This window comes from Sciurus vulgaris, assembly GCF_902686455.1.
Source record: "Sciurus vulgaris genome assembly, chromosome: 2".
NCBI classification, from domain to species: Eukaryota; Metazoa; Chordata; class Mammalia; order Rodentia; family Sciuridae; genus Sciurus; species Sciurus vulgaris.
Window position 1 is genome coordinate 11,178,802 of NC_136462.1, and position 12,150 is coordinate 11,190,951.

General features: G+C 51.0%; 1 protein-coding gene across 3 annotated transcripts in view; it reads left to right on the forward strand.

Annotated features, from left to right (window-relative positions):
* Nucleotides 1-12,150, forward strand: part of LOC306654290 (calmin-like) — a 36,509-nt gene that overhangs the window by 4,218 nt on the left and 20,141 nt on the right. For all 3 annotated transcript variants that reach the window (XM_079127680.1, XM_079127682.1, XM_079127681.1), the window contains exons 3-7: nucleotides 1,920-2,003; nucleotides 5,707-5,799; nucleotides 6,644-6,834; nucleotides 7,502-7,695; nucleotides 8,541-8,623. In XM_079127680.1, coding sequence (XP_078983806.1) covers nucleotides 1,920-2,003; nucleotides 5,707-5,799; nucleotides 6,644-6,834; nucleotides 7,502-7,695; nucleotides 8,541-8,623 — 645 coding nt within the window. The remainder of the gene's footprint in view (nucleotides 1-1,919; nucleotides 2,004-5,706; nucleotides 5,800-6,643; nucleotides 6,835-7,501; nucleotides 7,696-8,540; nucleotides 8,624-12,150) is intronic.

Consider the following 12,150-nt stretch of genomic DNA (forward strand, 5'->3'; position numbering starts at 1 on the left):
GCCCAGCGTCCCCTTCACGGGCACACTCCAGGAACCACACCTCACCACGAGGCGCCACGTCTTAAAGACTCTACCACCGTCCAGGAGCCCCCTGGCTTGCAACCAGCCTTTAGCCTTTGGGGTCACTAAAGCTCCAGGGCACAAGGCCAGGCATAGAGGAACGCCCACACACCAGGGTGCGTAGACCCTGCAGTAAGACACGTGGAAGGGGACATTCCTTTATCCATGAGAAGCGTGATATGAACATGTAGCTAAGCTGTATCTTTTTTAAAAAGCAAATCTTAGTGAGTAAATAAATAAATGCCCAGTGTTTACAGCACACCTGTGATAGACGAAAATTGGAACTCAAAAATTAAAGTTGAGCTATCCAGTTGTTAGCTAGAGTAACAGCTAAGAATCAGAAAAACTGAAGGACGTTTACCAACCAAATTCTATTATCTAACCTGAGGTTGGCACTAGAACTGCTGGCTTCTAGAACATCCTTTTAAATACCACTGAATTGAAGGACGCCCGCTGATGTTGGCAATCATTCCTCTCCATGGAGCCCGTGTCTGCTTCCTGCAGTTTGGTCCTTTTGCTCCTCTGCCTGGAGCCGGGCTCTTGGACTTGGCTCTGCTGGCTTTGCTGTGTGGTGCAGTCCTGTGCACCGCAGGATGTTGAGTATCTGACCACTAAGTGCCACTAGCACCCTTTGATATGGTGACCAAAAATATCCCAGATCTTGCCAAATGTCCCTGAGGGCACAGACTGAATCCAAAGCACCAGTGGTGTCGAGGTTGAAAATGCTGCTCTCGATTCAAGTGTTTGCATTGGCCTTGGCGACCTGTCATGCCTGCGTGCAGGAGTGGAGAGGGCTCACAGCGGCACCACGCCTGAGCCCAGCCAGCCAGGGCCTCTGCAGTTTGCTCTCCACTATTCCATCAGAGCCCCGATTTCTGTTCTTGGATCAAGTGTGGCTGGGTTCTCACCCTGATCCCTCCCACCTTCACCTTCCCAACAGCAGAGTGGGAGATGCCCATCAGCCGGCAGGCAGGGAATTCTAGTGAACGATGAGCCCATTGCTGCAAAAATAGGATCTGGCTGCTTAGCAGTTTTCAGGTGAGCCAGCAGCATGGTCTCCAGAAGCCTGCCTGAGAGACTGTGCCCTGGCCCCTCGCTCTGTGCTCCCAGGACACAGCTCCCTGCTTGGTCTTCAGAGCACTGGGCACAGCCTCCGTGGAGTCGGGGGTCTCCATCAGGAGGCTGTGGTTCTGGAGTACAGCCAGAGCAGGCCTCCTCCTCCCGGTTAGCTCGACCTCGGAGTGACACACAGCCCTTCCCGGGGACGCACAGGGGCTTCTTTGCAGGGGTTTACGCTGGCCTAAGATCCTTGTCAGCATCTTAGCTTCTGCAGGCCTCTTTCCCTCTTTTCCTCTGCCTGAGATAACTGCCCACAAAGCCCTCGGCCAAAACCAGAAACATCTGCTGCCACCAGGGAGGGCCTGGGCTGGATGATTTAGCAGCTGAGTGGCGATGCAGGACAGCGAGGGCTCATTGTCCCAAGCAAAGCGTCAGTGCAGAGAGGAGAGCACGTGACTGCGGGCTTCTGGAGGAGGGGGATTCCAGCAAGCCAGGAGCTGGGTCGAGGAGAGAAACTAGGCAGATTTGTCCCTTGGCGACTTACTTGGGTTCCCCCCATTTGCCAACTCCAGTGAGTCAAGTCGTGGTTCCACACAGGGCTGATGGTCGAGGGTCCCTGATGTTACATTGGCGCGCCCCGGGAGGTGCGTGTGTGGGTTTGGATGCAGTCCAGGCGGGTTTTAGCCACAAACCCCTGACTTTCTCCAGAAATTCATGTAAAAAGGGTGAAGAAAAAGAAAAGCGCCAGTCGCAGCCCCAAAGCGCCTGTGTGGGCTAACGTCCTCTCGTTTGTTTTGCAGCTGCATGAGTACAAATCCTCGTCGCATCGTATTTTCCGGCTGAACAACATAGCGAAAGCGCTTAAGTTTTTGGAAGATAGCAATGTAAGTGTTTGGAGCACATCTTGTGAACAGGAGCCAGTCCTGTGGCCAGAAGGACCCACAGGAAGTCCTGTGCCGGTCATGAAATGTGAAAAGGGCATCCAGCTAGCATGGCCAAAGTAAACCGAGCTCAGGTGAACGGCAAGCAGACAGTCCATCCGCGGGGGCGCAGCCCGCCCCTGCCCACCCCACCCGAGTCCTCCAGCCTTGGACCTTGATGCCCAGCCCGTCCTGGGGAGGGCGGAGCTGCTGTCTGGCTCTCAGATCTTTGGAATTTAGTTGACCTTTTAATTTCTAAGAGTGCACCGAGCACACCCAAGTGTAAAACTTCCTCTTGGAACTTAGAATAGGAGAGAAACAGAGGAGAGAGGGCCAAGGGTGCCGGGGTATCTCAGCATTCCCTCCTCTTTTTTGGGACTTTCTAGACTTAGTGCATCTTTTCTGCACTTGGACCTCTGCTCCATGTCCTTGTGGATGGGCAACGGTGGCCCAGGAGGGATGAAATTCCACAGTTCTCCTTCATTAGATTTCAGCAATTACTCTAGGTTTAGAAAAAAGTCTTCAGTCAGCCTAAAGGGGCAGCACGTGTAGTCAGACTTCATCCTGAAGTCCATTTCATCTGGGTCCTCGGGGTAACAGATCTGAAGGTGGCTGATTTCAGCAGAAAAGGAATTTGTTGGAAGGATGCCAAGTAGCTCACAGAATGAACTGGAAACCTGGAGAACCAGGGATGGAGCCCAGGGAGGCCAAGTGCCAGGGACATTGCAGAGCCCACCTAGAAGATCGGTGAGGGCCAACCCCAACTCCCTGCCCCTCTGCCTCTAGGTGGCCCCCACAGCCTGGGGAAAGAGCCCACCATGGTGCTGGCCACCAGCATCACACATCCTGTGCAGGGTGCTGTGGCAGCCCAGCCTGGGTCTTAGCCCACAGCCCAGGTGCATTTTGCCTTCTGAGGAGGAAGTGGACTCTGCCTTCTACAGCCACACAGCGAAGAAAGTCCCAGATCCCAAGGGAGGGTGATTCAGATGCCAAAAAGCACAGCAGTGTAGAGCAGCACTGTTCATTATAGCCAAAAAGTGGAAATAGACCAAAAGCGCATCAGCCAACACATGGACCTACAAAATGTGGTCTGTCCATAGTATGGAATATTACTCAGCCATAAAAGAGAGAGAGATGCTGGTGCATGCTACAGCATGAGTACCTGCTCAGTGAAAGAAGGCAGACACAAGGAATGCTTAGTATGTGATTCTGTTCGTGTGAAATGCACAGGGCAGGGAAACATCTAGAGATAAAAGCACCGTAGTGAGCGCTGAGGGCTGGGGGAGGCTGAGGAGGCCGAGGAACGGGCGGAGGGAGAGGGTGTGGGGCTTCTGTCAGAGGCAGTGAAGATGTTCTGAAGTGGCCGTGGTGGTGCTTACTCGTGCCCGTGACTGCACTAAACGCCTCGGAACCAGACGCTGTAGTGGGTGCATTGAACAGAACGTCAGTTCTATCTCAACGAGGCTGTTTAAAAAGAAGGCACATCCTGTATCCATTGAAAGGCTTCCTCTCTGCAGAGCTGGTTACACCATCAGCCTGCACTTGAACGTGGACCAGCCCGGGGCCTGGAGTCCCGTGGTCCACTGGCTTCCAATCCAGGCTTCCCCACTCACGTCCAGGAGCAGCAAGAAAATTCCATACTGCCCTAAACAGGTGTCAGAAGCAAAGCCTGCTGGTCCCAGAACCAGGGCTCGCTGGGGCAGCTGCTGCCACTTGCCACTCTGAACTGGCTTGACTCCCTGCGACACCCACCTGTGTGCTGGGGTCAGCCTTACCTTTGTAGCAGTGCCTACCCTGAATGCATGTCACTTCTTAGCCAAGGTGGTGCCCAAAACTGGGGCTGGATGCTTGCTCCAGGGTGCAGATATGGCTGCGTGGACCTTCCCACCCTCCCCATGGCCGAGCATCACAGGGCATAGTGCTGACCCCCTTGGCAGAGACGGGCCGCCCCACAGAACCAGCCCCGTGACCTCCAGCAAGTCATTCAGTCTGAGCCTTACCTTTCTCATCTGAGAAATGGGTATACTGTGAGCATTAAAAGAACTACCCTGTGAAAGCCACAGTTCTGGCTCCATCAGGGGGCCATTATCATGCTGGCCCTAGCTTAGCACACTGGACATGCCAGCCCAGAGGGAAGAAGGAGTTCCAGACACCAGTTGATCCATTCACTTTCAGGCTGGAAAACCCTCCTTCCTAGGAGGAAGAGGTAGAGAATGTACCTGACGCTCTTGACTGAAATCTAGCTGTTAAATTGTCCATTCACCAAAAATGAAGTGTCCAGGCAACCAAAACCTTTGGGCCATCTGCTTCTTTGGGGCCTGAGATCACCAGCCGCCACCACCTTCTCTTGGCCCTAGGACAGTGTTTTAGACTCCAAATGACCTTCCCAAGGGCCAGCGGCTCCCTACTGAGCCCTCTCCTCTCCCCTCTCTCGGGAAAGGACGCCATCATATCACGGCATCCCTACCAGGCAGCTCTGTCTCTCTCTCCCTCTGGAACCCCAGCTCAGAGGGCTGTGGCTGTTGTCATCCGGGCTTCCCTGGGCAGGGGTAAAGACGAGGATGGCCAGCTGACTGATGGCTTTGATTCCCCTGGACAGGAACGTGTTCTGTAAACCAGAAAAGCTGGGAGCTGCCAGGGCCGGGGTTTGGGAAAGGGCAGGCACAGCTGGCTGGCGATCGGTCCTGTTGACGTGTGCGCATGATGGATGTGGACAGAACAGGGGCCTGCGTTTGATTGGCTGTGTTGCTCACAATGTTGACAACTTCCTTCCTGGCCTCCCGCCGGCCAGCGATGAGCCCCTGTTGTCTGAATTACGTTCTTGGCATCAGCCCGCAAAACAGACGTCAGCCAGGGAACTCAGAAGTCGCCCTCAATTAGGTGAGCCAGGCTTTGCCGATGGCGGGCAGTGTCAGGAACCCCCGCAACCGACAGGATCAGAGGCCCACGTCAGACGATTTGCAGAGCCATGATGGAAAGGGAGAGGGGAAAGAAGTGGAGAAAGGAAGGATCCGTGTCAACAGTTCTCTTCACGTTTCCTTTCCCAAGTGTCCCAGGCAGAAGTCTGTGGTGGGGATTGCAGGCTTGATCTTGACTTATCTTATTTCTCCTCTTCCCCCAAAGGATGTTTTATACATTTTTAAGGGCAGCTCAGCAAGGAGAAGGAAATATGTAGCCCAGGAAGCCCTCCCACCCCACCCCCCGGGGTCTGTGATTGCTGGTGTCCGTGCTCTGTATTTGTCCAAGGGCTCACTCAATCCAGAGGGTCGGTAGGCTTAGTGCCTGAAAGCAGATCTCCTGGGCATCTGCCACCTCTCCTTGGAAAAGAATGACTGAACCCTTGCAAGTTGTGCGACCCTGGGCACATTGTGTTTAACCAGAATGTTCTCCTAACTCTCGGGTTAGTAGAAGCACCTGCCTTGCAGGGTTGCTGTGAGGATGGACTGAGTTGGTACTTGCAAGGGTTGGGGTGGCGTCTCATGTGGAAAGCACTATGTATGTGTTCATTCAATATGCTTCCGCATTCTGAGTGTCCCTGAGAGGTGGTCTTGGCCAGCGACAAATGGCGCAGGATGAGCAAGAGAAACAGGTTTATGAGGGTGACGGAAAATAGTGTAGATGGTCTTCGTTGGAACCTCCTGTAAGCTGACAAACTGCTTCTCTCCAGGTTAAACTGGTTAGCATCGATGCAGCAGAAATAGCAGACGGCAACCCCTCTTTGGTTCTTGGGCTGATATGGAACATAATCCTCTTCTTCCAGGTAAAATAATGTCCCTTCTCTAATACTCTGTAAGGATCTTGAGTCCCCTTAGCACCAACAGAACAGTGTGGATCCAGCTCAAAGGGAGATGGTGAGACTTGGTTGCTACAGACTTTGACTTTTCTGTTCACTGAAAAAGAACTGGAAGTAGAAAATTATGGTTCTTTACTTAATGACCCTTGCAAGAGTAAATATGCTCCACATGAATAAGATTTCCTGGAAGTTTTTGCATAAGGCTTACTTTCCAGAGAGACAGCACAAACAAAACTTGGAAACCTGGATCCCGTTCTGTGTGAGTCTTGAACTTAAAAAAAAAAAAAAAAAAAGGAAAGAAAGAAGAAAAGAAAGTCTCTCTCTCTTGGAGCCTCAATTTCCACATCTGTGAAATGGGAGCAATGGTCATAAGATGTGGTGAGCAGCCAGAAAAGCCACGTAGAGGGGTTCTTTGTCCACTCTCCAGTGTCACATATGGGAGTCAGTTACGGAAGCCTGTTATGGGTATCCTAAGAGGTGTTAGAACATTCAGAAATGGTTAAAAGTCGAGGCTTCCAATCCATCAGGAGCCTCACTTATTCATTTGGTATGAATCTATTGAGTTTCTCCAGCATGCCTGCTGCTGGACCTTCAGGATCCTGCCCTCTTGACCCTCTGGGATCACAGACAGGCCAATCCCATGCTGTGACACTCTCAGGTGCAGGCCGTCAAACAGGTTTTCTCCATTCAGAGAACCAGTTCTGTGTCAGCTGGTCCCTCTAGCCAGATCCGGAGCCACAGGTCAGACAAGGGACTGCTTCCTGGGCACATCTCTCTGTCCCTGGTGTCTGAAATGCCATTTTCTTTCTAGATTAAGGAGCTCACAGGCAACCTCAACAGAAACTCTCCATCTTCCAGTCTGTCACCTGGCTCAGGGGGCACAGATTCTGACTCCTCCTACCCACCCACACCCACCACAGAGAGGAACGTGGCGATAACAGTGAAAGACCAGAGGAAGGCCATCAAGACCCTGTTGGCATGGGTGCAGAGGAAAACGAGGAAGTAAGGGGGCCCTCTGCCCACCATACAGTTAATGAGGGGTTTTCAGGCTGAGAGAGGAGTGTCCCCTTCCCTGGAGTGGGTGAAGGTGGAGGGGTTCCCATCTCTTAAGATGCCAGTCATGCACATGCAGATGCTTCCTGTGTCAGAACAGGGGACGCTGCCTGGCAGGGCTTGCCCTCAAAACTGATGAGAGGATTTGACTGGAAATCAGAGGGACTTTTGCAATGCAGACTCCCTGAGCGGGCTCATCTCCGGGATTCTGGAAATACATGCACACTTATGACTAAGCCTCAGGGTGTCTTTCAGAGTCTGTATCTACTTTTTTAAAGTAATAGTATAGGAAGTAACATGATCAAGGTCAGGTTCGGCCTTCTCAAAACCAAGATAGGTGACCTGAAGCAAAGTTCCAGCCCACGGTGTACCCCAGGCCAGTGGCCAGGGGAACTGGTACCCGGCAGGGTGCCCTCCCTTGTCCCTCACTTTTTAAATTGTTGTTTTATTCGTAGTAATAATGACAGTAGCTGCCCCCTCTTAGTGGCTTCCCTGGCTTCCTGTCTTGGTTGACTACAGAATGGGGGTCAATGCCCGGGGCCACCTGCAGCCCCTGGCCTCCTGTCCTGCCGGGCTTGCTCACTGGCGCTGTTGTGCTACTGCCGTCTTCTTCCAGGTATGGCGTGGCGGTACAGGACTTCACGGGCAGCTGGAGGAGCGGGCTGGCTTTCCTGGCTGTGATCAAGGCCATCGAGCCCAGCCTGGTGGACATGAAGCAGGCCCTGGAGGACTCTGCGCGGGAGAACCTGGAGAAGGCCTTCAGCATCGCTCAGGAGGCCCTGCACATCCCCAGGCTCCTAGAGCCAGAAGGTAGCCCGACGCCCACCCTCCCATGATTCCTCCCCAGTGACTCTTATCACAGGTGGAAAATTTAAAAATACAAAAGGCAAAATGTAATGAAGAAAATTCTGTCTCCCATATTCCAATACTTTTCTGCACCTCCATGCATGATAAGGTTACCTAATTGGTGTTGTTCAGCGCCTGTGGAATTTTGTCTCCTACTCTCGTAGCGTAGCATGACACACTCATTTTACGCATTGCCGCGATGCCCTGGGTGTTTATCTTTATTAGTGCCCTGATGGTCCACCCAGTGGGCCTACGAAAATTCACTCAGCTCCTCCCTGCTGGTGGCCCTCGAGTGGCTTCAGAAATACTCGCTTTTGCCCAGAGCACTGCAGTGGGCAGCTCACTGCAGACACCTCGGCAGACGGCTCAGCTTGTCCCCTCGAGGGCAGGTCCCAGCAGCAGAGTGGCAGTGTGGAAGGGAGCGTGTCTTGTGAAGGGGCTCCGCTGTCCCTTCTGTCACATGGCTTTCCGGGGGTTTGGTGGGTTCGGGGCCTGCTGTGGCAGGGTGTGGGGTGTGCCAGTTTCCAGACCTTCAGTGGAGCCAGCGGGAGCCGTCCGCTCACAGTGCTCCTGAGGCTTAAGGCGCAGGGAAGGGTGGAGGGAATTCTCAAGTAAGAAGCCTGGCTTCGCATCCCAGTTCCCCACTCGTCAGCCAGCCTGAGGCTTGAGTCTGATGATTCACCTGCCCTGGAGCCCAGATTTCCTTACTTGCAAAAAGAAAAGGCCATCGACCTGCGGGCTCCCACCGAGCGCCCCGCGATCCGTGGGGAAACTGCGTGTCCCGCTAACGCCCGTGTCTCTCTCTGCAGACATCATGGTCGACTCGCCCGACGAGCAGTCTATTGTGACTTACGTGGCACAGTTTCTAGAACGTTTCCCGGAGCTGGAAGCTGTATGTTTGTTTCCCTTGCCTTCATTTCAAACTCTGTAGACTTCCACTGGCTGCCATCAGACACAGCGGGGACTTGGACTGTCATTCTCTGTGGTTAACAGTGATAACCACACGTTGACGGTCCTTGCCTGGCCACATTTTAATGTCTAAATTATATATAACACGGATTAAGCATAAAAGGGGGGCAGAAAGTGGGTCACATCTTTGCCAAACCTCTTCCAATTGCAAACTTGATTTAGATTACAAAAGACATTCACTTATGGTACAGACCAGTCGCTTGATGCTTCAGCTGTCAGGTGGACCATAGCCATCACCAGCTTTTATCCGTTTTAAAAATAGCGACCATTCAAAGGCATGCTGTGTATCTTCGGGAACCCAGATTGTACTTGGGGATAGATTTTTTTCTGGAGCAATCACTTTGCAGAAGTGGTGGCTTCATTGAACACCCCTCCCCTACCATGCATGGCCTTGAGATGATAATGTCAACGAGAAGAACGGCGGTGACAATAGCTACAGCCTTGTGTGAGTTCAGCTGTCCTTTAGTGGGTGCCTAGTGCTGGCTGGGGGACTCAGCAAGAAGCTGGACCAGGCTGAGGATGCAGCTCCGTGGTGGAGAGCTTCCCAGCATGCACAAGGCCCTGGACTCCACCCCAGATAGAGAGATACCAACATACATCGCCCACACATACACACGTACACCTGGACAGGTGAAGCTTTGTTCTAACAGGGAAAACCATTAACAAGTCAGCAAACACATTATTATTTCAAGCAGTTGTAAATACCAGACATTAAAAAAAAAAAATAGGTGTGTAAAGAGTTAACGAATTCTTGTAGGGAATTGGGGACTGCTGTTTTCACTGGAGACTGATGATGTGACTGTGCCCCTTTGCAAACCAGTGTCGTTAGCTTCTTTTTATAGGTGAGACTATGGGTGCTCAGAGAGGGTTAAAGGCCTCCCCAGGGCCACACAGCTGTCAAGTACAGAGCTGGGGCTTGACCCCAGGTCTCTGTGGTTCCAAAGTTGAGTCTGTTAAGTCCCTTTCAACCTGCAGCTAGGACTGGAACCCCATTTTCCATTGAAGAGCCTTGCCAGATACTGTGGCTTTCATCCCATCTGTCCTTACACCCCAGAATGCTTCCCAGGGCACTTTGGAAGCCAGGATTCCTGTGCAGGAATACCAGCTCTGCCACTTGGGGCTGTGTGACCGCAGGCTGCTTACTCGGCTTTCCTGACGTCTGTGTCAGAAGCCACCTGTAAAGTGGAGGTGCACACCTTTCAGGGCTGTGCGCAGAATAGCTAGACCTGTTCCCAGCCTTGCACCTGGCAATAGTGAACGCTCAGCACACAGTGGTGATAATTATTTTGCAACTCAGTTTTCCTGGCCCTTTATTAAATTCCATATACCAGACTCAGGGCATTCATTAACCCTGAGTTCTTGATCAGAATTTGAGGCAGAATGTGAGATCAACTAGAACTTAGTGGGATTTGTGTGCCACAGTCAGGATTCAGCACGGCTGACACCTGGGTCTCCCTAGTGCTGGAGTCAGAAATGCAGCTGGGAATAGAGAAGGCAAAGAACAGTCCCCGGGAAAGTCATCTTGGGTCACTGGGTTTCACTGCTGAGCAATCGCTTACACCCCCAGGGGACACAGATGAGACACGGGTCTCACCAGACACTCCTGAGCTGAGCCTTAACAATGCCATCGGGCTAGTCATTTCTGTGAGTGTGTGCCCGGTGCTGGCCACAGACCAGGTGTTGGGCTCCCTTCACGGCCCTGCACGTGGCTTGGTTTGGTGGGGTAAGGTGCAGACCTGAGAATTGGCATTCTCTAATAGGCTGCTCATGTGTTACTGTGCCGTTTTAATACTCCACATACAGACTGATCCTTTTTTATGCATTTCTTATCAGGACCCGAAAGTGTTTGGCCGTCACCAACTGGGACTGCAGATTTGCCTGTCTCCTCCTGTGTGTGGGCGCTGTTCAGCCCACAGATATTTAGGGCCATCTATCTTCCTAATCACTTGACCATGCTATTTCTAGGACATTTCTCTCTGTCTTGAAGTGCACTTTGTCTGGTGCAGATGTAGGCATGGCTTTCCTGTGATCAGTGTTTACATGATAGGTATTTTCCCATCTTCTTCCTTTCATGGTCATGTGCACTTGTGTTGAAAGTATGTTTATGTAAGCAGCACTCAGTTGAGTCTTATTTCTTATCCTGTCTGATAAGCTCTTTGATTTAGTCGGGCTGTTTTCTGTCCCTTCGTGTGGATTTCGTCTACTGTCTCCGTCACCGTCTTCCATTGATGCCATCTGTCCTATGCTCCTTCGTGGTTCTCAGCTACTTTTTTATCGTCATTATTATTATCGTTGCGCAAGCATTTTTGGTTTCCATGTTCTCTCCTCTATGGGCTTGGTAGCCACATCTCCTTGATTAATCTTATTAGTAGTTATTCCAGGGATTGTGATGCTCATCGGTGAACCTACCTTAAATTACTGCCATGCCACTTCAGAATCAGTGCACATCTTATATGTTTCTAAATTCACCAGAGTATCTCCATTTCTTTGTCCTTTAACCTTTCTTATGTCCATCTTAGCTCACAATATTTTATCATTTCTTTGAACAGTCAGTGGATGTTCAAAGAAAATGTATAGTTTTTTTCTATGACTGTGGGTTTCCTCTTTCAAGTACTTTTTCCCTTCAGATCCAGGCTTCCATCTCTGACCATTTCCCTTTAGCCCAAAGAGCTTCCTTTAGTTGTCTTGAAGTGTAGTGCAGATTAAATAATTATTCCAGAGATTTTTCTTTTGCTAATTTTAACACTGGGTCATTGGTGGCTCTACTTCTAGTGCCTGTTGCTCCTCTTGATTACAGGCTTCATTCTCATAAGTTTTCAGGACTTTTTAAAAACTTTTTTATGTCAGATCTAGAATATAAAAGAATCATAGAGATTGAAGTAGATAAACTTTTTTTCTGTATTAGTCCTTTCCATTGCTGTAATAAAATACCTGAGGTTAGGTAGTATACAAAGGTAGAGGGCATGAGTGCCAGCATCAGTTTGGATCTAGTAAGGACATTATGGTGGAAATGTATGCCAGAGGGAGAGATCACGTCCTAAGACGTCAAGCCAGAGAGCGGTCCAAGGGTTAGGCCTGCTCTTTTAGAACACTCCCTCCCTTGGGAACTAACTGGGGTCTATGAGAACAACATGAGTTCCTTCTGAGAGCAGCACCCTCAATGACTCAAACGACTTGCACTCTGAAAGGTCCCAGCAACCCTCACCTAGCCACACTGGCTCCTGCTCTTCTCACCTATGAGCCCTTTGGGGTACAACCCACATCCAACCCATAGCAGAGAATATAGTCCTTTCCCAAACAAGCCCCTGAGACAAGGAGCTGAGCCTTTTGACTTTATCAGGGATTGATGGGAGCTTGGTTACAGTTTTCTTTCATTTCAGTTCTCTGGTTTCACATTTTTGGAGGTTGAGGTCAATACACAGTCTCTCTCTGTACCAGTGCATTGGAGGC